We start from the raw sequence: 25,533 nt of genomic DNA on the forward strand, positions 1-25,533 counted from the left end.
TACCAAGCACCAGTTCAGGACCTAAACAGTTCCTTAGCTGCAGGTGAAAAGGAGTGATAGAGTTGTACGTCATCTGCATATGGATTACATCGAACTCCATAGCTCCGGATGATCTCTCCCAACGGCCTCATGTAAATATTAAACATCATGGGGACAGTATTGACCACTGTGGGACCCTACAAGACAATGGTTGCGGGACTGAGCAGATGTCCCCCAACAACACCTTCTGGGATCGGTCCTCCAGGAAGGACTGGAACCACTGCAAAACAGTGCCTCCAAGACCCATTCCTGCGAGGCATCCCAGAAGGATACAGCGGTCTATGGTATCGAAGGCTGCTGAGAGGTCCAAGAGAACCAAAAGGGACACACTTCCCCTCTCCAGTTCCCAGCGTAGATTATCTAATAAGGTGACCAAAGCTGTTTCAGTTCCATGACCCGGCCTGAAGCCAGACTTTGTCATGTATCATGTTCTGCAGTTGATGGTGGTTGATGGTGTCAGGTCTAGCAGTGGTGATGAAAGGGGTAAATGTAAGTCTTAGTTCTAAAGGGCCGAGTAATCTGTAAGTAAAAGTTACAGGTGAAAGCAATTAAAGGTGGAGGCATGCAAAAGATAGGTTGCAGCTGGGTTTTACTGGATATAAGGAGCTAGTCTGGAGACTGATCTTTGGGAGAAAAATTATTTGTCCTATTTTGGCTGTGGATGCTGCTAGTCCCCCCCCCCCCCCCAGGTTTGTGGGTTTTCGGTATCCTGACCTGTCTCCTGAACTCTTGAACCCTGGAACATTGAATCTCTGGACTGGTTATTGACTACAGTATAGACCCTTGTTCCTTGGATTTTAATAATTGAGGTCTTGGCATTTGACTACTGGACTGGACATTTGACTGTGGTGTTTGCCTGAACCTGCATCGGTGTTTACTATCCGTCTTTGTTTTATATTCTGTGGCTGAGTGCTATCTTCAAGTTTTGTATTTGGACTATGAAAACAGTCAGACGGTAAGTGCTGCTTTAAATAAACTGTTTGACACAAGCTGGGTGCTTGTTTTGGTTCATTTCTGCCTGTGTACTGGCAGAGCCCTGGCTTTGTAACAGACTGTGCTGGATCCAGATAATCTGTTTCTTCCAAGAACACTTGGAGATTTGAGGCCACCACACGTTCCACGACTCTGCCCAAAAAGGGGAGATTGGAAACTGGCAGAAAGTTGTTTAATTGAGTGGGGCCCAGTGATGGATTTTTCAACAGCAGTTTTATGATGGCCTCCTTTAGGCCCGCTGGAATGTTGCCTTCTTATAAGGCCTCCTTTAGGCCCGCTGGAATTTTGCCTTCTTATAAGGAGGCATTAACCACCACCTTCTGTGATGAACCATGGGCCTTGTAGTCCTGCTCAGGACATTGTAATCCCTGATGAAGATGAAAACTTGGGTTTTTTACCTTCCCAGTCTGAACTGGATTCCTCTCAGCCAGATCCTTCCCAGGCAGATCTGGAAACCTTGCACCTGCAAGAAAGTTGTGCCCCAGAAGTATGTCAAACAACCCCAGAGCCTACTTCTCCCGTGTTCTTGCGCCGGGAGTTTTGTAAACAACAGAGAAGTTTGGATTCAGCTTCGCGCAGGAGTGCGAGGATAGCAGCTAAGAATGTTGCCAATTAACATTGGTTCTCGTGAGAATCTTTAAGGAGTTTAACATCTGGTCTCAGAGTTTAGCTTTCGTTTCTGATTCCCAGAGAACCGCTTTGGTGAGAAAGTTGGACTCTATATAGGTGTTTTGCCCGCGTAGCAACTTCGCGGAGTCAATTCGTCAGCCTACGGAGCGAGTTGTGTCTGGACAGCGCGCTCCGATTCAAGCCTCGCTTCAGCTCAAGCCTTGCCTTGCTATCCAGCCTTCGCCTTGCTTCCCAGCCTTTGTTTACCTACGGACTTTGCCTTGTTTCCCAGGACTAATCCTTGCCTTGTTTCACGGATTTTACCAAGTTATTCCACGGACCTTGTTCTTGTTCTTAGTTACCTTGTTCCACGTTCAAGCCTTGTTTCAAGTATCAAGTTATTTCCTAGCCACGCTCAAGTTTTATGGACTAAGGACCTTGTCATCTCCCCTCACTTTGCTTGGCAAAGTGAGTGTTTCGGTTATTGGATTACAACTTTGGACCTTAATATTTCTTATTGGACATTGCTTTTTTGGACTAATTCTGACCTTTCCTGAAGGGTCTAATTCTGGACTATTTTCTATACTTGTTTTTATTAACTTTATATATTCCTTCAATAAAGATATTAGTTAGATTCTGGCCTCTGTGTATGGTTATTGGTGCCTCTGCCGCCTGGGTCGTGACAGTTTGACTCCGCCACCCATAAGCACCAACTAACCGAGGCCAGGATGTCTACCGGAGCCGCGCCGGCTGGACAGCCGCTCAGCTACACCATCAGCAAGGACGAAGTGGACCGCATCCGTGACAGACTCAACGCGCAGGATGGAGAAATAAAAGGGTTGAGGGAGCGCGGAGTTCGCCTCCCGGCCATGGCGTTGCCTACCAAGTTTTCTGGAGAAGCTGCTAAGGTTCATGTTTTCCGCCGCCAATGTCAAGCTTATCTAGAGGCCCGTGATGCCGAGTTTCCCCAAGAAGACATCAAGGTGGCGTGGGTCTACAGTCTTCTAGACGGACCAGCGGCTAGCTGGGCGACGGCCCTGTTTGATCAAGCCTCCCCCCACCTAAGTTCAGCACAACGCTTCTTGGATCACCTTAAGGAGACCTGGGGAATCGAGGACAATTTGGAGGCAGCCGGTCACAAACTCCGGCGCCTCCTTCAAGGAGACAGACCCATGTCTCAGTACATAGCCGAGTTCCGCGTGCTGGCCCACAACACCGGCTGGAACGATGTAGCCCTCAGAGGACAATTTCGGGAGGGTCTCAACATTGAAATGCTGGAAGAAATCTCCAAGGTGGATCCTCCCCAGACCCTCGAGGCACTCATTGATCAATGTTTACGGGCTGAAGTCATGATTGCCAACAGGAAACAATGGGTTCGAGGCCAGGGCGGTAGAGCCGGGGCAAAACCCCCCGCTCCCGCCAGTGTTCAGCCACGTCCGGTGTGGAGACCCCCGCCGCCAACCCCATACCCCAGAGGAGGCGAGGAGGTGCCGATGCAGTTGGGCAATGTGCGTCCCAGACTAGATGCCGCCGAGAAGGCCCGTCGTCAACGCTTGAACCTCTGCTGGTACTGCGGGAACGGGGGCCACTTCGCCAGAGAGTGCCCAGCCAAAGGGAAGCCTGCCGCCCGTCTTGCGGCGGCGTCCTCCACGGAGTCGAAGGCGTCTGAGCCGACTGGCACACAGCCGGCGGGGGAAGCCAACGACCGGGTGTAGAGAGGCTCGCCAACCCGGTCAAAAAATCCATCCAAGAGCCGCCAACCGGGGTCCTGTTCCTTCTCGTGGTCACATTATGGTCAGCAAAAAGGGGACCCGTCATGATCCACGCCATGATAGACTCTGGAGCTACCAACAATTTCATCGATAGAGAGTATGCCGACTCTCTGGGATTACAATATCATGATTTCAAGAATGCCCGTGTGGTGCAAGCCATAGACGGCCGTCCCCTCAAGACGGGCCCCGTAAGCCAGTGGTCGGAACCCACCAGGATGTGGATAAGGGAACATATGGAAGAGATTTCCTTCTTTGTTACCGAGGTTCCCCATTTCCCTGTGATTTTGGGAATTCCATGGCTGACACTCCACGACCCTAACATCTCCTGGTCCAACAGAGAACTGCAGTTTGCTTCACCGTACTGCCAAAACCATTGCCTCGTAGCCAAGGTATGCCATGCCACAGACTCCGAGCCCATCATCACCTTGCCAAAGAAGTACTCCGAGTATTGGGATGTATTCAATGAGAAAGAAGCCGAAAAATTACCCCCACATAGACCTTATGACTGTGCCATTGACTTGGTGGAGGGGGCCCCGATCCCGCGAGGGCATCTCTACTCCCTGACTGAACCAGAGCAAGAAGCTCTCAGGGAATTCTTAGAGACAAACCTTCGCAAGGGGTTCATCAGACCCTCTCAATCCCCAGCCGCCTCCCCAGTGATGTTTGTGAAGAAGAAGTCAGGGGAATTACGCTTGGTGGTGGACTACAGAGCATTGAACAATATCACCAAGCGGAACAGCTATCCCCTGCCCTTAATCTCGGATCTACTGGACCGACTTCGAGGAGCCAAGGTCTACACCAAGCTGGATCTTCGGGGGGCTTATAATCTAGTTCGCATCAGAGAAGGGGACGAGTGGAAGACCGCCTTCCAGACCAAATTCGGATTATTCGAGTCCCGAGTTATGAATTTCGGTTTATGCGGAGCTCCCGCAACGTTCCAGCATTTTGTCAACGATATTTTTCAGGACTATCTAGACAGATTCTTGATAATCTACCTGGACGATTTTTTGGTGTTTTCCAGATCACAATCAGAACATGAGAACCACGTCAAAATGGTGTTGCAACGACTGCGGGATCATGGACTTTATGCCAAGCTAGAAAAATGCGCTTTTGATCTACAAGAGGTAGATTTCCTTGGCTACCGCATCTCGCCTCTAGGGCTTTCCATGGATCCAGCCAAAGTTTCAGCAGTATTGGAATGGCGGGCGCCAACTAACAAGAAAGAGGTGCAGCGTTTCTTGGGGTTCGCGAACTACTACCGCAAGTTCATTCCAGATTTTGCCCGCTGGTCCGACCCCATCACTAGCTGCATCCGTGGAAAGCAGCCTTTCCGCTGGACTGATCAAGCAGAGAAAGGGTTCCAGCAACTGAAGAAACTATTCACCTCCCAGCCAATTCTACAGCACCCAAATCCTGGAACCCCTTTTGTGGTGCAAGCGGACGCCTCTGATGTGGCAATTGGGGCTGTACTCTTACAACCGGTGGGAGATCACCTCCACCCCTGTGCCTTTTATTCTCGTCAACTAACCACACCAGAGAGGAATTACACCATTTGGGAAAAAGAACTACTGGCCATAAAGGCAGCCTTTGAAACTTGGAGACATTGGCTAGAAGGGGCCAAATTCCCCATTGAAGTCCACACTGATCATCGTAATCTAGAACATCTAAGAACTGCCCGCAAACTAAATCAGAGGCAGCAACGTTGGGCTTTATTCTTTGAACGTTTCAACTTCCAGATCCATTATGTGACCCCAGCTCAAACCAAGCAAGCAGACGCCCTGTCACGTAAACCGGAATACGCTGCAGGACGCAGGGAGACCTTTGAATCCCAACTGCTACAACCTGAGAACTTTGCCACGCTCACAGTGGGGAACACCAAATCCAGTCCCATTGGTTCAACTTCCCCTACTCCAGGACCCATCTGTGCTCAAGAAATCAGGGCTAGTCAGCAAGCAGATGCCTGGGCGCAGGACCAACTTCGCCAAGGTCTGCATTTTCCCTTTTCGCTTAAAGATGGGCTGCTCTGCTATAGAAATCATGTTTATATCCCACCCGGACCGGGCAGGGAAAAAGCGCTTCGTCTGTGTCATGACTGCAAACCAGCAGGACACTTCGGACTATTTAAAACCATGCATTTGATCCTAAGAGATTTTTGGTGGCCCAAGATCCGCAAGGATGTGGAAAAATATGTCAACACCTGCCCAGTATGCCAGCGCTCCAAGATACGAAGGGAGAAGCCCTCAGGGCTTTTGCACCCCCTTCCTACCCCATCTCGCCCATGGGAAATAATTTCCGCGGATTTCATCACTGACCTACCACCTTCCTGTGGATTCACCACGATCTTAGTGGTGGTGGACCTATTCACCAAGTTAGCCCATTTCATTCCCTGCGAAGGCCTCCCCACGGCCAAAGAAACTGCGGATCTATTTCTTCAGCATGTTTTCAGACTACATGGATTGCCCAAGAGTTTAGTCACAGACCGTGGATCTCAATTCACCTCTCGTTTTTGGAAGGCACTACAAAAACTACTGGGCATAGACTCTCGCTTATCTTCAGCTCATCATCCCCAAACAGATGGGCAAACGGAGCGCACCAATGCCACTTTGGAGCAGTATCTTCGCTGTTATGTAAACTACCAACAGGACAATTGGGCTTCTCTGTTACCACTGTCTGAGTTTGCCTACAATAATGGAGTTCAAGCTTCTACAAAAGAAACGCCGTTCTTTGCAAACTACGGTTTCCATCCACGTTTCTTTCCCCCTGTCATTGAAACTTCAGAAGTTCCCGCAGCAGAGGATTGGCTGCAGGAACTCACAGCGGTGCAACAACTTTTGCTCCAGCAACTGGACCAAGCCAAGGAGGACTATAAACGCCACGCTGACAAACACCGCCAGCCGGGCCCCGAAATCAAGGTAGGAGATCGGGTTTTTCTGTCCACTCGCTTTCTGCCCTCCCACCGCCCATGCCGGAAGTTAGATGCCCGCTTCATTGGCCCCTATCCAGTGGTGGCGCAATTAAACCCCGTGACTTTCAAACTCCAACTTCCGCGTTCAATGCGCATTCACCCAGTGTTTCACCGTTCCCTGCTCCTTCCGGCGGATGGTGTGCGTCCTGATACAGACCAACCGGCCCCCCCTCCTGTTTTGATGAATGGGGAGGAGGAGTTCGAGGTTGAGGACATTTTGGATTCTCGCTTTCATCGCCGCCGCCTACAATATCTCATTGACTGGGTGGGTTTTGGGCCTGAGGAACGCTCTTGGGAAGACGCCTCCACAGTCCATGCTCCTGATCTAACCCGTCGCTTCCATCTGACCTATCCCACCAAACCGCGACCTCGCGCCTCGGGGAGAGGACCCCAGTTTGGGAGGGGCCCTGAGGAGGGGGATAGTGTGATGAACCATGGGCCTTGTAGTCCTGCTCAGGACATTGTAATCCCTGATGAAGATGAAAACTTGGGTTTTTTACCTTCCCAGTCTGAACTGGATTCCTCTCAGCCAGATCCTTCCCAGGCAGATCTGGAAACCTTGCACCTGCAAGAAAGTTGTGCCCCAGAAGTATGTCAAACAACCCCAGAGCCTACTTCTCCCGTGTTCTTGCGCCGGGAGTTTTGTAAACAACAGAGAAGTTTGGATTCAGCTTCGCGCAGGAGTGCGAGGATAGCAGCTAAGAATGTTGCCAATTAACATTGGTTCTCGTGAGAATCTTTAAGGAGTTTAACATCTGGTCTCAGAGTTTAGCTTTCGTTTCTGATTCCCAGAGAACCGCTTTGGTGAGAAAGTTGGACTCTATATAGGTGTTTTGCCCGCGTAGCAACTTCGCGGAGTCAATTCGTCAGCCTACGGAGCGAGTTGTGTCTGGACAGCGCGCTCCGATTCAAGCCTCGCTTCAGCTCAAGCCTTGCCTTGCTATCCAGCCTTCGCCTTGCTTCCCAGCCTTTGTTTACCTACGGACTTTGCCTTGTTTCCCAGGACTAATCCTTGCCTTGTTTCACGGATTTTACCAAGTTATTCCACGGACCTTGTTCTTGTTCTTAGTTACCTTGTTCCACGTTCAAGCCTTGTTTCAAGTATCAAGTTATTTCCTAGCCACGCTCAAGTTTTATGGACTAAGGACCTTGTCATCTCCCCTCACTTTGCTTGGCAAAGTGAGTGTTTCGGTTATTGGATTACAACTTTGGACCTTAATATTTCTTATTGGACATTGCTTTTTTGGACTAATTCTGACCTTTCCTGAAGGGTCTAATTCTGGACTATTTTCTATACTTGTTTTTATTAACTTTATATATTCCTTCAATAAAGATATTAGTTAGATTCTGGCCTCTGTGTATGGTTATTGGTGCCTCTGCCGCCTGGGTCGTGACACCTTCACCCACTCTGCCACGATTAACAGCATGTCAATGGACAGTGTCCGCAACGCTGAAAGTGATTACCAATACCTGCCAAAACGTTCAGACCACAGCATATTTACATTCTAAACAATTTGATTATTTAATTTTATAATTTTTCCAGACTGAACACTAGTTTTCATATTTAAGCTTCCAGCACAATTCCACCTAAAGGTATTTTAAAGCTATTTCACTTCCCTGCTTTTCATGACTGGGAGATAAACAATATAAAAGACCTGTTCAAGTACAGATGTGTATGCACACATAAGCATAGTCTATAAGTGAAACAGCAACGTGCTGCTGCGGACAACAGTAATTCCCTCTTCTATATAAGAAAAACCAAGTTGTTTGTTGTGCAGAAGGATTCAGGTTATCTACAGAGTTCCAACTGGCTTTCTCTTCATAAAGTTGACAAGGTTTTTCTTTCTGTCAGGAACTAGGTTTCTCATAGCCCAAAGGTATTTTATTTAAGAGACACACACAGTCCATTTATTATTATGTCTGATAACATATGCAAAAAGAAGAGAGAATTCCCAAAAGGATATTGTTACAAAATTTTAAAAAATATTTTAATTGATCTATCATTTTAAAAATAATACTTACGGTCTGTGAGACTAGCAATCCCTGCAAGAGTCGTGATGGGAACATGAGGCATATCCCCATTCATCCTGAAGTGCTGGGACGGTACTGCCTACACACAGATTTCAGTTCGGGTGCCAACTATCATTACTTCCCATCTCCCAAGCACTGGAATGATAAAAGAAAGACAACACTTTTCAAAGTCTACAAAAAAACCCTATGTAGCACAAGTTTTTTTTTATTTGAACTGTGTTTATTATATTGAAATATTGTTATAGTAAAAATAATTAGAAAGTTTATTCATTTCATCAATACAGGACAAACAAGCAGCAATCATGTAGACAAACAAACACATGTTCTTAACACTTTAAGTAAGCAATTTTTTTTGCTATTATTACACATACAATCTAAATTTGTCCACAAGAGGGCGCATGGCATATTAGACCACAGTTACACTGCAGAAATAATTCTTGCATTACTTGCGTGAACTTTTGCATGCAACAAGTGAACTATGCAGAAGATGTAATATAACATTCAAAGAAGTATCAGATGAAAAGAAACACCAGAAATTGTTTTTTAATCATCTGTACATGTTAGGCTAATGATTTGAGACAGTAAAAAAAGTAAATTGTTACTGACATAAACCAAATTTAAAGATTAAAGTTCCAAGATTTAAAGCATGTTTCTGCAACAAGCATTCACTCTGATTGGCTGCTACAACAGCACACTCTGCAAACAAATGAATGACAGGTTATTTATCTATAACTACTGGTCTTCCAGTGGTCACCTGTGAATTCACAATTGGATTGCCTGCATCTTGCAACCTTCTAGAGCTATTAGTTTTGGCAGGATCCCTACCCACTCGCTGTGCATTATTCCAGCATTTTTCCTGACTAACTCCAAAATTCCCAGGACACCAAAGGTGAAGATAAAGATCTAGAGAGGCAGGATATGTTAAGGGGAGGGTGGGTGGAGCTGTGTGAATTCACAGATGACCACTTGAAAAGCTGACAGGTGGGTCCTCCTGGGGGAGAAGAGCAGTATATAAATAAATAAATATGTCAGTGGCAGGATTTTGTAGGAATGTTAAAAGAATGATATCTTGATTCAGATCGAAGGCAGACATGATCTTCAGAAGATGTTTGGCCTAAGGAGAACCTTGTCCCTATTGAAATGGGTTGATTCACTTAAAAGGCATAGAGCTAACTAGCCCTTCTAGGTAAAGTGACTGCAACAAGAAATGCTGATTTCCAGGTGAGTAGTCATAGGTCAAATGATGCCTTAAGCTCAAATGGTCTCTCAACAGTTGAGAAAGGACCAGCTCCAAGCTCCATTGAGTAGTGGCTTCAACCACAGGTCAGTGTAGATTTTTATATACTTTTAGAAATGTTTTGATTTATCATTGTCTGCTTTTGACATTGAATATGCCATTTTGTTATTTTTGTTGGAAAACACCTTGAGTCTCCTTGGGGAGATAGGGTGGGGTACAAATAAAGTATTATTAACCCTTTGGCGACAGTTCCTAAGCTAGAAGAATCCAAAGAATTTGGCCCACTTATAATCATACAAATGCAAAGTAGATAGTTACAGAAGCAGAAAGAGGTTTCACAAGTCAACCCTCCAGGCTATGCGGTTGATACTCTACAGGTCTTGATTTCTCAATTTCCCCACATAGATGATTAAGGAGATCTGGGGTGCAATGGAACCTTTTGATACTGACCCTGGAAGAGATACAGCAAACAGGCAAACCACTAGGCACCAGAATTAGCAGTATGAATCTAGCCCTGTGTTTTGGGATCTTTGCAATCATCTTGGTTATAAGGGGGAACAGCATTCTAAGCTGTTTGGTCTTTAATTCAAGTGTCATAGACATCAAGATCCAGTCAAAAACTTAGATGAGAAACTTAACCTCAACCACGACCTTATGGGACAGAATGACAACAGAACCATACACTGAACAACTTGCACTTAAGAGTGGCTATCCCTCAGGGATTTTTGCTCCAAAAGATATACACTTCTTGAATGAAGCCAGCAAAGCCATAAGCCTGAAATGCATTAATGTCCAGCACCACTTACAATACCTTAGACCAGGAATTCTCAAACTTTTTCAGCCATGGACCCCCTTTCGAAGCAAAAGTTTATCGTGGAGCCCTAATAAATGTTTATTTATCATATTATATATTATACTAGCTTGGATACCCGGCAGTGTGTAAGTAATTTGAAAAAGGCATTGTTTGTTTTGGGGTGTTAGGTAATATAATTTAGTTAATTAGTAACACTATTTATTAGAGAAAAGACAGTCTTTGATTTTGTTTTTTAAGAATGCTCCCATTAGAAAATACATGATGATGGGGGTGAACTACAATTCCCAGAATTGTGGGTCAATCTCCCCCAAATCCTGCCTGTATGCATAGCAGGCCATGTCAGGTCTGTGTACCAAGTTTGGTCCAGATTTGTCATTGGCTGGGTTCAGTGCTTTCTTGATCAAAGTGAACTACAACTTGTCCATGTTGTGTCTGTGTGCCAAGTTTGGTCCAGATCTGTTATTAATGGGGTTCAGAGGGCTTGTAGAATACAGGAGAACTATAAACCCCAGAGTTAAAGGTCAATCACCCACAAAGTCCACCAGCATTCTCAGTTGGCCATGTTGAATTTGTTTGCCAAGTGTGGTCCACATCCGTCATAAAATGGGTTCAGAGTTCTCTGAATACGGGTGAACTATAACTCCTGGCTGTCAAGGTCAATCACCCCGAAACCCCGCCAGTATGCAAAGTTGGCCATGTTGAGTCTGTGTACCAAGTTAGTTCCAAGTCCATCATTATGGGGTTTTGAGTGCTCTTAATTGCAGGTGAACTATACATCCCAGTCCTGACAACACCAATAAATCATGGTGAATTCTTCCCAAACTCTAGTAAGTTCAGTTGCTGTGTACCATAGAAAGGAATAGGAAAGGGTTAAGGGAAAGGCAGTGGGCGGGTTCACGCAAGTGAAAGGAGCCTTGGGATGCTCGCTGTAACTTGCAATGTCCCTGGAAGGAGTGCTTTGGTAGCTCCCCAGCACTGTGGGTTAAAGCAATTTGTGGAGGCCTGAGGCTGTCTGTGTAAATGTACACCTCCGCCACATATACACATACAGATTTTCACTTTTATTATGTGTATAGATATATACACAGAATATAAATATAGTAGTGCTAAATACACCAGGCTGCACACAGATTGAAGTCTTTTGTAGTTTATTAAGAAATAGGAAATAAATAGTTCTTAAAAAGCAAAAGTAAAGTTTCAAAAGATTGTTGCAAAACAAGGCAATAAAGAATAATCCAAGAAATCATTAAGCATAAAACAAGGTTCCATTAATGAATGACAAAGTCCCATGAACATGAACACACAAAGGCTGCAAGATAATCCAGGAGAGCAAGAGCTTGCTTCTTGACTCGAACGAGAAGTTGCTTCGACAAAGGTTTCTCTCTCAGCACACTCTTTTAATACCCCTTGCATAGCATGAAAACATTTCTTTGTCCTCTGATCTCCCTCTTGTTTGCTATTCTAACACTTCTGCGAACCCTGAATTCCAAACAACCAGCTCGATCTAAAGGTTCCGTTTCGTCAAGGCCAGACAGCTTGTTAGCGTCTGTCTGTATACTATCAGACTGGGAGCTGTCCTCCCTTCCTGAATCAATTTGCACCTGGCTAGTTTCAGTATCAACACCATTCCCTGCCGTGGGAAAGCCTCCCTGTTTGTCATCTTCCACAGCAGGAACACTCTGAACCTGAATCCCATAATTCCCATCAGGATCATCTTGAACCTGAATCCCATCATCTTGAACCTGAATCCCATAATCCCCATCAGAGTCACTCTGAGGCTCCAGCTGAGTCACAACAAGTAGACATTGACAAACTTTTTTTATCAACAAAAACTTAACAGTACAGTAGAGTCTCACTTATCCAACATTTGCTTATCCAATGTTCTGGATTATCCAATGCATTTTTGTAGTCAATGTTTTCAATATATTATGATTTTTTGGTGCTGAATTCATAAATACAGTAATTACTATGTAGCATTACTGCATATTGAACTACTTTTTCTGTCAAATTTGTTGTATAACATGATGTTTTGGTGCTTAATTTGTAAAATCATAACCTAATTTGATGTTGAATAGGCTTCTCCTTCATCTCTCCTTATTATCCAACATATTCGCTTATCCAATGTTCTGCCAGCCCGTTTATGTTGGATAAGTGAGACTCTACTGTATTTCAGTGGAATACCCCAGGAGCTATCCAGTCCAACCCCCTTTTGCCATGCAGGGAAAACGCAATGATAGCTCCTCTGGTGTGGTGGGAGGGAAATAGGGTATTGGAAGCAAGCAAGGTGAGGAAGGAAAGGAAAAATGCTTTTGGTGGCAAGGGAGACATGGCGAGGGGAAGAAGAAGGAAAGAGGAGGGAATGCTTGGGACGCTTTTAAGTAGAGGGTCTACTGTACAATTAAATGAACTATTTTAATGGCTAGGAGAGTTGAAATGGATATAATCCAATTTTATATATAGGTCTACTTTGACTTATGAGTTTACTTCATTCTGTGACTGAGCTCTTAACTCAAATTTCTCTTATGTCAAATCCAATTTCTCCATTGAAATGAATTGAAATGCTATTAATCTGTTCCAGCTCCACAAGAAACCACACCAGTTTTGTTAAATAAGAAAAATGTACTTTATAAATAACAAATAATTTATAAAAATAAGAATACATAGTAAAATAGAATGTAAAGAAACTGGATTTATTAAGTGTAGAGTATGTATTTTCCTTCAAGATCAGACTTCAATTAATTTTCTTCTTCTTGTGTGCCATTTTAAGAAGCTTCAAGTAATATGCTTGAATCTTAACAGGCACTTGGTTCAATGTCTTGACTTCATGATTTATTCTCAGGGATTGGAAGAAGGGGCAGAATAACATAAGGATCTTTTTCCTGCTATGAGTGGGAAACTTCAGTAAAAGTCTTCTACAATGATCTATTAGAATGACAAGCATCTGTGTAACTTGCCTATTTTAATCAGGATATAAGTTTACTGATTACAGACTCTTGGCCCCTAAGCTTTCCAACAATCTCCCAAAGTGTTGGCATTGCAGAAATAATAGCAAGGAAAAGAGCAACCCTCAGCTTGTATGTCAAAGCAAGAAGTCAACCGAGCAACAGCTCATATCTCAAACTCGCAAGTTGGTTCGCTTGTAAGTCAATATTTCACTGTATTACATATAAGTTCAGGGGGAAATAAAAAAATGAATCCATGTTGGAAATTGTCCCATTGCTTCAATTTCCCTTGCACTCAAATTTCATTTATGAACAACATGTAAGATAAAATAAGGTTTTTGTAGAATGATAGTATTTTTTAAAATAAAACCCCTCTCACAGTAACAATATTTAGAAAAATGATTCCAGGAATGTAAGCAAATAGGATTGTGTTTCTTCAAATATATTTTCTTATGAATCCTAGAGTAAAATCTATCTATCTATATAAAAATGTTCTGTCCACTTCTGGACCAAGTTAACAACAAAACCACAGGACCAAATGCCACCAAATTTGGCCGCAATACATCAACACATCCAAGGTATGTCCTTCACTCATAATACCCCCCCCCAAATCTAGATTGACCTATGTTTTTCACTCCCCCCCCCCTCCTTTTTGGCTCGAATGATACACTCCCCCTCTTTTCCCTTTACTCTCCATACTTGCCATGAAGGAGAGCGACTATGTTTACAGTTGACAGGGGAGCCCAGCACGTGGAGAAGAGCAGGTAGAGAGAGAGCCAGCTGCCAGGGCTGTTCTACTTGGAGGGGCTTCCCTGCCTCCTCACACACACAGGAACACATAGACCTCCAATTAGAAACGGGGTGGGGGAGGGGGAGAGGGAGGACGAGGAAGAGCCGTTCTCCCCCTGGCTGCCAGTCAGAAGGGTAGGCCCACCCCTATAGGCTCTGCCCACTTTGTCACAGCAACCCCCTTAGTCACAATGGCGCCCGGTGGACAAACAGGGTTCACTTAGGCCTCTTCCACACTTCCTATAAAATACAGATTATCTGATTTGAACTGGATTATATGGCAGTGTAGACTCAAGGCCCTTCCACACAGCTATATAACCCAGAATGCCAACGCACATAACCCACAGTATATGCTTTGAACTTGATTATCTTGAGTCACATTGCCATATAATCCAGTTCAGTGTGGATTTTATACAGTTGTGTAGAAGGGACATTACTCTACAAGTATATTGTGATGACTCATGGGCCTTGTAGTCCTGTTCCTAGTACTATTGTGGCAGACGAAGAGGAAAACATGGGGTTTTCGCCGGTTCAGCAAGAGCCGGAGTCTCTTCACCTGCAGGATGTTGATGTTTGCCCTCAAGAATTCAGCCAAACAGGCCTTGGGCAGAACTCCCCCCCGTTTTCCAGGAGGGAAAATTATTCTAAAGATAGGGGAGTCAGGGAGGCTAATCGGAGAAGCCTGAGAATCGCTGCCAAACAAATGGCTGATTAGGTCTGCTTCCCTTGGGAAATTCTAAGGAGTCATGCATCTGGACAGAGTTGGGTTTCGCTTCTCGTTCTCTAGGGAGAGTTCTGTTGGCGGGAAAACGAGACCCAATATAGGTGTTTGGCGCAAGGGATTCTTTGCGGAGTCAATTGATCAGCTTGAGGAGAGAGATCGTGTGTGGACTTCGTAATCCCAGTTCCTTGCTTCCCGGATCAAGCTTCAAGCCTTGCCCTGTCTCACGGTTTTACCACGAATTCTGTTTCATGCTTCATGTTTGCCTCGTCTTCAGTCACGGATCTAGCCAAGAATCAAGTTTATTTCCAGCCTTGTTGTCAAGCTTCATTGGACTTTAAAGACTCTGTTATTTCCCCACACTATTGCTTGGCAAGGTGTGTGTTTCGGTCAAGTGGATTAAAACTTTGAACTCTAATATCTTATATTGGACAATACATTTCTGGACTATATTTGACCTCATCCGAAAGGTCTGCTTCTGAACTATATTCTTCACTTGTTTTTATTGATTTTATATATTTCTTAAATAAAGATATTAGATAGAGACTGGCCTCTGTGTAAGGTTATTGGTGCTCTGCAGCCAGGGTCCTGACATATATAAACCACACTTGCCTGGCTGCTTCCTACCTAGGGAAATTCATTGAAAATGAACAAAACCTGGCTCCAAGCATTAAAAAACTAAAACCAGAACAGTAAATAAAGAACAACACTCTGAAAACAGGGGAATACGCCACTGGAGGGGTTTGAAACGACTGACTCACCACAGTGGGAGTTCAAGTTTACCCCACAACCAGAGACCACACTGAACCCCAGCGGACTTACCCAACATAACAAACTTTAAGTACTGATGGAGTTTGTAGGCATTAACCAGGCATGATTTGAGGTACAGTTCACACACAACCTTATGCATATTAATTACCGCCACTTCCCAATTACTTTTTCTTCAAAACCAGCAGACTACGCCACAGCAATGCATGGCCAGGCACAGCTAGTTAAGTATAAATAGAATTTTGATTTTATTTATTTCTCGTGTCAGAAGCGAACCGAGGGTACAAGTTGTAATGGATTTGCAAACATAGAGATTTTTTTAAAGAAAAAAAACCTTGGAATTAATCCGAAATATATTTTGCCCAATAGCTGGCCACTTGGAGTGCCTCTGGTGTTGCTGTTAGAAGGTCCTCCATTGTGCATGTAGCAGGACTCAGAATGCATTGCAGTAGATGGTCTGTGGTTTGCTCTTCTCCACAGTCACATGTTGCAGACTCCACTTTGTAGCCCCATTTCCTAAGATTGGCTCTGCATCTCGTGGTGCCAGAGCGCAGTCTGTTCAGCGCCTTCCAAGTTGCCCAGTCTTCTGTGTGCCCAGGAGAAGTCTCTCATCCGGTGTCAGCCGCTGATTAAGGTTCCGGGTTTTAGCTTGCCACTTTTGGACTCTTGCTTGCTGAGGTGTTCCTGCAAGTATCTCTGTAGATCAGTGGTTCCCAAACTTATTTGGCCTACCGCCCCCTATTCCAGAAAAAATATTACTCAGTTCTCTGGAAATTAATTTTTTTTATTTTAATAGCAATTAAACAGAAAGATATATGTATCTGTGGCCATCACTGCTCCCCTGGATTGCTACAGCGCCCACCAGGGGGTGATAGTGCCCACTTTGGAAATCACTGTTGTAGATCTTAGAAAGCTATTTCAGGTGGTGCAATGCTGGCTAAGCAGTATAATTTCTCCAATGGTGTAGGACATAGACATCCTGTGATAATGCAGCATGTCTCATTAAGAGCCACATCCACTGTTTTATTTATTTATTTATTTTTCAAACTTATATGCCGCCACTCCCCTAGGGCTCGGAGCGGTTTACAAGAACCGGCTAAAATCAACAATTTAAAAAACATCTTTAAAACATCCTAAAAGCACCTGAGATGTATTCCACACTGGGCATGCGTATTCAGCAGCAGAGTAGCAAAGCACAAGGGCAGATGTCTTCACCGTGTGAGGTTGTGATTCCCAGGTTGTGCCAGTCAGCTTTTGTACGATGTTATTTCTAGTGCCCACTTTTTGCTTGATAGTAAAGCAGTGCTTCTCGTAAATCAGAGCACGGTCCAGGGTAACCCCCAAGTATTTTGGTATGCTGCATTGCTCCAGTGGGATTCCTTCCCAAGTAATCCTCAGAATTTTGATGAATTCTATTTGAATCTATAATCAGTATTAAAATCTATTCACATCACACTGAAAACTTTATGTAAACCCTATACAATTATTAAATGGAAGTGGGACTATGATAATATTAAAATTAAAGTTTGTGGCAAATTATGAATGACTCAATAAAGGAAATTAAAGTTTACTAATACAGCATAATATACTGATCTATCTAGTAAGACTAACAAGTGCAAATATCACAAAATGTTGGATAAACTAATCAGCAGGAATGTATCTATTATGCCTCAATTTTGGAATATAACATTTCTGGCAAATTTGGAGCCCCTGGTGGTGCAGCAGATTAAATCGCTGAGATGAATTTGCTGACCAAAAGGTCAGCAGTCCCACTGTTAGCCCCAGCTTCTGCCAACCTAGCAGTTCAAAAACATGCAAATGTGAGTCGATCAATAGGTACCGGTTCGGCGGGAAGGTAATGGCACTTCATGCAGTCACGCTGGCCACATAACCTTGGATGCGTACAGACAACCATATAGGACCTAATAGGCAAAGACTAGCACTTTGAATTTGGCTCAGTAGCAGACAGGCAGCCAGCGGAGCTGACATAACAGAGGAGTACACTGTCCCAGTTAGAAATCTGGCTGCTGCCCATTGGATTAATTGAAGCTTCTGGGTCGGGTCGTCTTCAAAGGCAACCCCACATAGAGCTGTTGCAGTAGTCTATATGAGATGTAACAAGAGCATAGACCACCATGGCTAAGTCTGACTTCCCAAAGTATGATTGCAACTGGTGCACAAGTTTTAATTGTGCAAAAGCTCCCCTGGCCACTGCCGAAACCTAAGGTTCCAAGCTCAGAGATTAAACCAGGAGAACTCCCAAGCTGTGAACCTGTGTCTACAGGGGGAGTGTAACCCCATCCAACACAGGCTGTAACCCTATATCCTGTTTGGCCTTACGACTGACCAGGAAGACCTCTGTCTTGTCTGGATTCAATTTCAATTTGTTTGCCCTCATCCAGACAGCAGCCAAGCACCGGTTCAGGACCTGAACAGCCTCCTTAGTAGCAGGTGGAAATGAGTGATAAAGTTGGACGTCATCTGCTTACAGATGGCATCGAACTCCAAAACTCCGAATGATCTCTCCCAATGGCTTCGTGTAGATATTAAACAACATGGGGGACAGTACTGGTGTCCCCAACAACATTTTCTGAGAGCAGCCCTCCAGGAAAGACCGGAGCCACTGTGGAACAGTGCCCCCAAGCCCCCTTCCTGTGAAGCATCTTAGAAGAATACTGTGGTCTACGGTCTTGAAGGCCGCTGAGAGATCCAGCAGAACCAACAGGGACACACTCCCCCTGTCCAGTTCCTGGCGAAGATCATCCACTAAGGAGACCAAGACTGTTTCAGTTCCATGTCCCGGCCGAAAGCCAGACTACGACGGATCCAGAAAATCAGTTTCTATCAAGAACTCCTGGAGTTGCGAGGCCACCACATGTTCCAAGACTTTGCCCAAATAGGGGAGATTGGAAACTGGCTGAAAGTTGACTAACTGAGGTGGGTCCAGTGATGAATTTTTTTCAACAGTGGTTTGATGACAGCCTCCTTTAGGCCCACTGGAGTCTTGCCTTCTTGTAAGGAGGCATTAACCACCACCTTTACCCACTCTGCCAATCCCCCTTTGGCTTTCTTTATTAAGCAAAGGGCCCAAAACCTTTACCTTTACCTACAGATCAAATTATAAACATTTGCTAGAAACAAAAATGACAAAGCAAACAATAGTGTTTATGCTATTAACAGGATTGTTGGGTAATTGCCAAGAATTGGAAAACTATAGAGATTTAACTGAACAGTTGCTAATCTATGCATTAGCTGAAGTTTATGTGAGAAAGATTCAGTGTTCATACAATTTGTGAACTGCCAAAATGTAGAGGAAAATATTTTCCTTCTGTCAATAATTAGATTTAATCATGATGTGATTTGGTTTTTTTGTGTGATCATTTTTCTTTTCTTTCATTCTTGAATTTTGTAATGGCTTCTTTATAACAAAAGTGGATCAATACATTTTAAAGGGGTCCAAAGTATCACAGCCTCTTTATTTAATTGTTTTGTCTGATTGACATTAATCCTAACAGTGGCAGTATTCATTCAAAAAATTATTACTAGAATGATAGTAATAGTGAGGAATGCAAATGTTAATATAAACTGCAAGTAATCCATGCGCACTGCTACAAAACAAGGATTAACAGGTTACAGCCTAGAATATTTTGATGTAGCTAATTTACTAAACAGAATAAAAAAGGATGCAGTTCTTTTGTCTAGGATCTTAGGCTAACTCCTTTCATAAGTCTGAAAAACATATGACTGCACGAAGAAGTCAAATTGAACCTAAATCCCAACACACATCTACGCAAAAACACCGAACTTTATTTTAGTTCATTACTGAAGCAAAATTGAATCTTTTATCACAAAAAGCAGCAAGCAATTAAAAGTAACAAATTAAACTTGAATGTGGTAAGCAAGGGATTTACTATTCCTCTATTCTAGAGGGACAGCAAGAGAAGTTTCTTTAGGATCAGTGTTACATAATGCCTATACTGTATTTTAGACAGCAATCTGCCTGATGAATTTACAACTGCAGCTTATGAGACATGTTCAAACATGGCTCCATTCCAATCTTTTTTTTAAATACATTTTTATTACATTTCTATTCATTCTGTTACAAAAGAAAGAAAAGTTTTTTACAATTCATATAATTAATTCTTTTCCTTTTCCCAATGTGCTACTCATTGTGCTCCCCATCACCAGAATCCATTTCTATATGCTCCTACCAGAACCTCATTTTTTTTCTGGTGGGGTTGGTTCCCATCTTCTTTCCTTAATGTTTCTTCAGTAAATTTTTTCCATATACTTTCAAAATCATTTTTTCCCATAGGCCTTTTTAAACATTTAAGTTACATGTTAACTTTTTGCTAATTTACAAATTTCCTTGTACCATTCTTCTATTTTAATTTTCACCTCTCCTTTCCAATTTCTTGCTATTAATAACCTTGCAGCCATTAACAACATTGTTATCAAATTCTTTTCGTTTTCTTTCCATTAATCTGTATTATAAATAGATAACAGTATGGGTTTATATTGATTTTTTCTTCATAATACTTTCTATCTCTACTATAACATTTCCTCTTCGTTTCAATCTAATCAGGAGGATACTTGTACAGGAACTATTGCAACTAGGCTATTCCTGTCCAGGAAAAATCAGAGCTAGTTGACCAGACAAAGCTGAGCAAAAGCACTCCGAGTCATGAAGTCTATTTGCATATTCAATGACAAATATGGATCCAAGGATATTCCAAAGCTACACCCCTTCAGAAGAAGTGCAGCAGTATCCAGAACAAGCTGTTTACCCACCAATCCAAAGAATCTCCTTCTTAGTGGGATTCAGCTTCATTGTAATGGTTCTTAATTAACCCATTAAAGGATACATAGCACTCCTAACTATGAAGACAAGAAGAGCTCACTGTCATCAATCTGAAACTACCAAGTGTCTGAGGACGGTCTCTGGGGAAATTTCCTTCATTCTCTAAAACCTTTCAAGCACATATGGGCATATGTATTGTCAACTGATAATGATCAAGAGAAGTGGCTAATACTTGCTTAAATCCTACATGATTGTGGCAATTTACTTGAGAAGAAATCCTACTGACCAATGGTACTTATTTCGGAATTCTGGAAGTATTTTTCTCCTACGTTTCGCCCACATCTATGGCAGGCATCCTCAGAGGTTGTGAGATATATTTTTCTCATTAGTCCTCGTGAGTAATATAAAATTTGTTAAATGTGTACTTACGAGGCGGTATCTGATACGTGGGTGTTGTCTGCGCCAAAAACTTAAGAATCAAAATATATCCAATAGTTTTTTGTTTGCATTTTGTAAATTTCGGAAGCCTCCCAATGTCAGTTTTATTTTCAGTGCAAGGAAGCAAAGCAAAGCCAAAAAGGCTGCCTTTTCTCTTTAAATTAATGGCCTCTTGCCATTAGGAGAGAAAGCAGAGTTTGCTGGGGAAGAAGGCACAGAACTCTGGGAAATGTAGTTTGGGAAGGAAGGGAGACCTATGGCAGAGAATGCAAAATGCCCTGCCTTGCCCTAAATTTCCCAAAATTCTGCTCGCATCAGAAAGCACCAATCGGAACAGGGGAGAGGTTTATCCTGTTGTAGTAGAATCCAGCCAGAGTTCCAATAAATTGCTGGATCTGCAAAGAGGGGGACTGACTCATACTTCTAGTAAATAAATCAGTGCTGGGCTGGGAAGAATCCCTAAATTGATGGCCCTTAGGGGTCCTTTCCAAGTCAACAGGGGAAGCATATAAATTAGTTTAGAGTCTGGATGGTCATCTGTTAGGGGAATTTTGATGGTGCCCTTCTGCCTGGAAGAAAGGAGTTGGACTAGATGGCCCTTGGGGGTCCCCTCCAAGTCTAGAATTCTATGAAAACGTAGAATTGGTTAATATTGGTTTCTATTGGTTAATATATGAGAGATGTTCAATGTGATAGCTGATGTTGCTTTAAAAAAAGTTTTTTTAAAAAACTTTCAATGTTCAATGTGTTCAATGTGATAGCTGATGTTGCTTTAAAAAAAGTTTTTTTTCAAAACTTTAAAGAATTCCCTAACATCGGCAGATATATGAATATTTCTGAAAGTTGGGGGAATTATCCTCTGTTATCTTGTGTCATTGTATAGAAAATTCAAGGAGATAGCTTTTGTCATTTTTTAAAAAAATGTTGTTCATAAAAACTTTGAAAATTCTCCAAAATTTCCAAACTCAGGGACTGCCTGTAGATATGTACAACGATTGTAGATTTAAAATCTAGTGGGGGTATTGCCACAACTTTATACAATTACTTATGTCTAGAACTGTAACTATGGGCCCTTCCACACTGCCCTTTATCCCAGGATCTGATCCCAGATTATCTGATTTAAACTGGAATATACAAGTCCCCATTGCCAGATAACTTGGGATAAACAAATAATCTGGGATCAGATCCAGGGATATAGTGGCAGTGTAGAAGGGCCCTACTTCATGATAATCAGCCACAGTTGAATGACTAGCATGCAAATGGAAAAATATTCATATCAAAAACTAGCAAATACATGACAACATACTTTCATGCATAGCTTGTGCAGTTAAGTTTTACAAAGATGTTTTACTTCGTTTCATCCAGGAGTTTCTCTCACATACAAAAAAACTTAACAATGAGTTTAGTGCAGTAATAATTACCAATGCAGCCCATTCCATCTACATTAAAAATACTATCAATCCAGTTATGAAATCATACTTGCATGTGTATCTAACTATTAGAGACGCGCACAAAAAAATTTCCTTCATTTTTTTCATGGTATCGTTTCGTTTCAACCATTTGTCTACACAAAACGAATGACAACATTTCCGTAGGAAACGAGATGCGACATGAAAATGAAAGCCGCATAGTAATCGTCCTTGCTTTCATTTTTCTTTTGATTTGCCCTGTAAATATAAGCCGGTACTGAGAGAGGGCTGCTTTCCCATTACATCTGATGTGTACTCATGGGTATTCATATTAATATTAAGAACAATAGTTATTCTGGGACCCTAAGCTGAGTCTGAGAGAAGGCTGTTTCCCCAAGACAGCTGATGTATGCCAATTGGTGTTAATAATAATAATATTAACAATAGTACTCTGGAGAAGACACAAACATTTTAAAAGTTGGTGGACTAAAGGGGGTCAAAATGCCCTTTTTGTGGGGCGATTTTCACCCCCAGCCGAAAAAACGAACAGAACATACAGGAGAGATTTGTGGGGAATTGGTCTTCATATTTGGGAGTTGTAGGTACTGAGATTTATAGTTCACCTGCAGTCAAAGAGCATTCTGATCCCCACGAATGATGAACCTAGACCTAACTTGGCACACAGAACCTCCATGACCAACTGAACCTACTAGAGGGACTTGAGGGGGACTGACCCACAGTGGTGGGAGTTGTAGTTCATCGTACAACCAGAAAGCACACTGAACCCCACCAATAATGCATCTAGAAAGCAAACTTGTCCAACATGACAAACTTTAACCAATGATGGCGTTTCAGGGGGTTAACCTGGCATTATGTGAGCTGTAGTTCATCCACAACCTTATGCATTCTGGACAATTAAAAATTGACTTTTTCAAATAATCCAGGCAACGCCAGGTACCCAAACTAGTATATATATAAAAGCACCCGCAATTCTAAGACACACCACATTTTTAGAGATGTTTATATAGGGGGAAAGTGTGCATTAGAATAGAATACAGTAGTTATTCCAATAATTTGTTACGGGTGCATAGGAAGAGGAAATAATTTTTTGATATTCTCGAACATACCCATCATTTTTATTTACAATTACAATAATCAAAACTGCCTTCAAAAAACCATGCTCCGTAGGTAGAGAAATGATAAAGGACTACTAAAAACCCAATTTATAAACAATGCAGAAACTGACATGTCAGAAAAAATGGCAGAAAAAATTTGCTTGTGTATATTTAACAGAAGGGGAAATCTGATACAAAGCCAAGTGGTTTTTATCTTTATCCAAACATTTTTTTAAAAATCACATCAAGATACACACATTCAAATTGTTCAGAGTTCTGTGGGTGCTTCCTATATAGAATTATATTTAAAAGACACAAAACACATACTGTATATCAATTTCTTTCTCAGGTTTGGCTACTTTTATACATTTGTTAATTGCCAACTTCCTTCAACTTCAACTTACAAGACCTTATGTCATTTACATTATATACTATAACCTCACTGCAAGTGTTACTAGAATGAACTAAAGCAATGCCCTCTGGTGGCCACACAGGGTGAAGAACATGACATATATACAAGACAGTGATCTACAAATATTTGTAAAGAGACTGGTCTGAAGGACAAAAATGATTTGCTGTGCTCTACAGAACTTGAAGATATTCAAAACATTATAGCATTATTAGTTCCAATGCTCTCCTAAATATGTGTTAAGTAAATCTTACTGTAGCTCAAGTGGGTGGAAAACACTAGAAATTAATTTCAATTTCAACTGAAGGAAGATCTGAAGAACTGACATGTCAAATTATGTTTAACATTGTCATTCAAATAATTAGAATGAAAAGAACAGTAAGATTAAAAAATATTTTTTAGATAATTCTATTTTATATTTATAGATCTCTTAAATTTTATGGAGAAAGTTGTAGAAAAAATATCTATATGACTAAGTAGTACTTAAATGTTTGGAGAAATAGCTTTATCATATTTATCACATATTTCATCTGAATGAAATATACCTGTGTATCAGGACCCTTTCGTAAAAATAATGGCAAATTTGATTCAACATACACAATGGACCTATATCTGAATTTCACTTCATAATTTTTAAAATGAAGATTACCCTTACTGCTTTTAGAGCATAATGGCTCAATTACATGGGTATTCTCAAATAAATTGATGTTCCTTTATGATTACTGAAAGCAGCCTTCTGAAATTTACAAATTGCCCTCTGCTACTGCAGCCCCTCCTATATCACAAAGTAGTAACAGTGCATTCCTCGATTTTCAGAAATGACTTGGGAAATTGTACAGCAGTGCAATAGGGAGGAATCATGAAACCACACTGCCCAAACAAAGTTTTGCCCTTGTTTCGTTGAATTATACCCAGTGTAAGAATTCTATTATTTATTATGCTAGTTACAAACTTAGTACAGGCAGTCCCCAAGTTACAGATATCCAACTTACATATGACTCACAGGAGTGAGACAACAGGAAGTGACAGGAGACCTATCCCTAGGAAGGGAAATCCACTCCTGGATGTATCATTCCTATACAGAATTATATTTAAAAGACACAATAAATAAATAACACATAAATAAATGTCCTTTACATTATACACTATAACCTCACTGCAAGTGAAGCTTAGGCAAATCTGCTATGTTTAATAAAAAATGTCATCCAGCTTCCAAAACTGGAACAGGGAAAAACTTGAGAACAAGAGCCAATGTAACCAGTACTTTTTGTTCCAGTCATTCCAGAACAGTCTTGGAATTTCTCCCAGTAAATATTGAAACCTTAACACTAGAAATGTCATTGACACCTGGTGAGATGTGAGAAACCTAGAAAGCCTTAATTAGCCATTAGTACATGTTGTGCATTTCTCCTCTTAAAATCTTTGAACAGTAACACATTTCCTTCAGTGCATATGCAGATAGGTAATTTCAGAGCATACTTCCCTGATTATGATTCCCACCAGTGCCACTAATATCCAATACAAGGGAGGAGAAAATGCCATGATCCGCTTATATTCTTTTCGGCAGGGGGAAACAGTTGTGAAGTTTCCAGCAATAGAAATGCTAAAGTTAGAGATGATATGTTGACGGAGAACACAAGCTTAGCCTTTGAGAGAAACTATGATTATGGTTGAAATATAT

At 42.2% G+C, this 25,533-nt stretch overlaps 1 protein-coding gene across 5 annotated transcripts in view; it reads right to left on the minus strand.

The window, feature by feature from the left end:
• The window catches only part of nipbl (NIPBL cohesin loading factor), a 205,200-nt gene that overhangs the window by 103,804 nt on the left and 75,863 nt on the right, over window positions 1–25,533 (minus strand). For all 5 annotated transcript variants that reach the window (XM_062972485.1, XM_062972486.1, XM_008116105.3 and 2 more), the window contains one exon: window positions 8,401–8,544. In XM_062972485.1, coding sequence (XP_062828555.1) covers window positions 8,401–8,464 — 64 coding nt within the window. In that variant the 5' untranslated portion in view covers window positions 8,465–8,544. The remainder of the gene's footprint in view (window positions 1–8,400; window positions 8,545–25,533) is intronic.

Source organism: Anolis carolinensis, chromosome 2, assembly GCF_035594765.1.
Source record: "Anolis carolinensis isolate JA03-04 chromosome 2, rAnoCar3.1.pri, whole genome shotgun sequence".
NCBI lineage: Eukaryota > Metazoa > Chordata > Lepidosauria > Squamata > Dactyloidae > Anolis > Anolis carolinensis.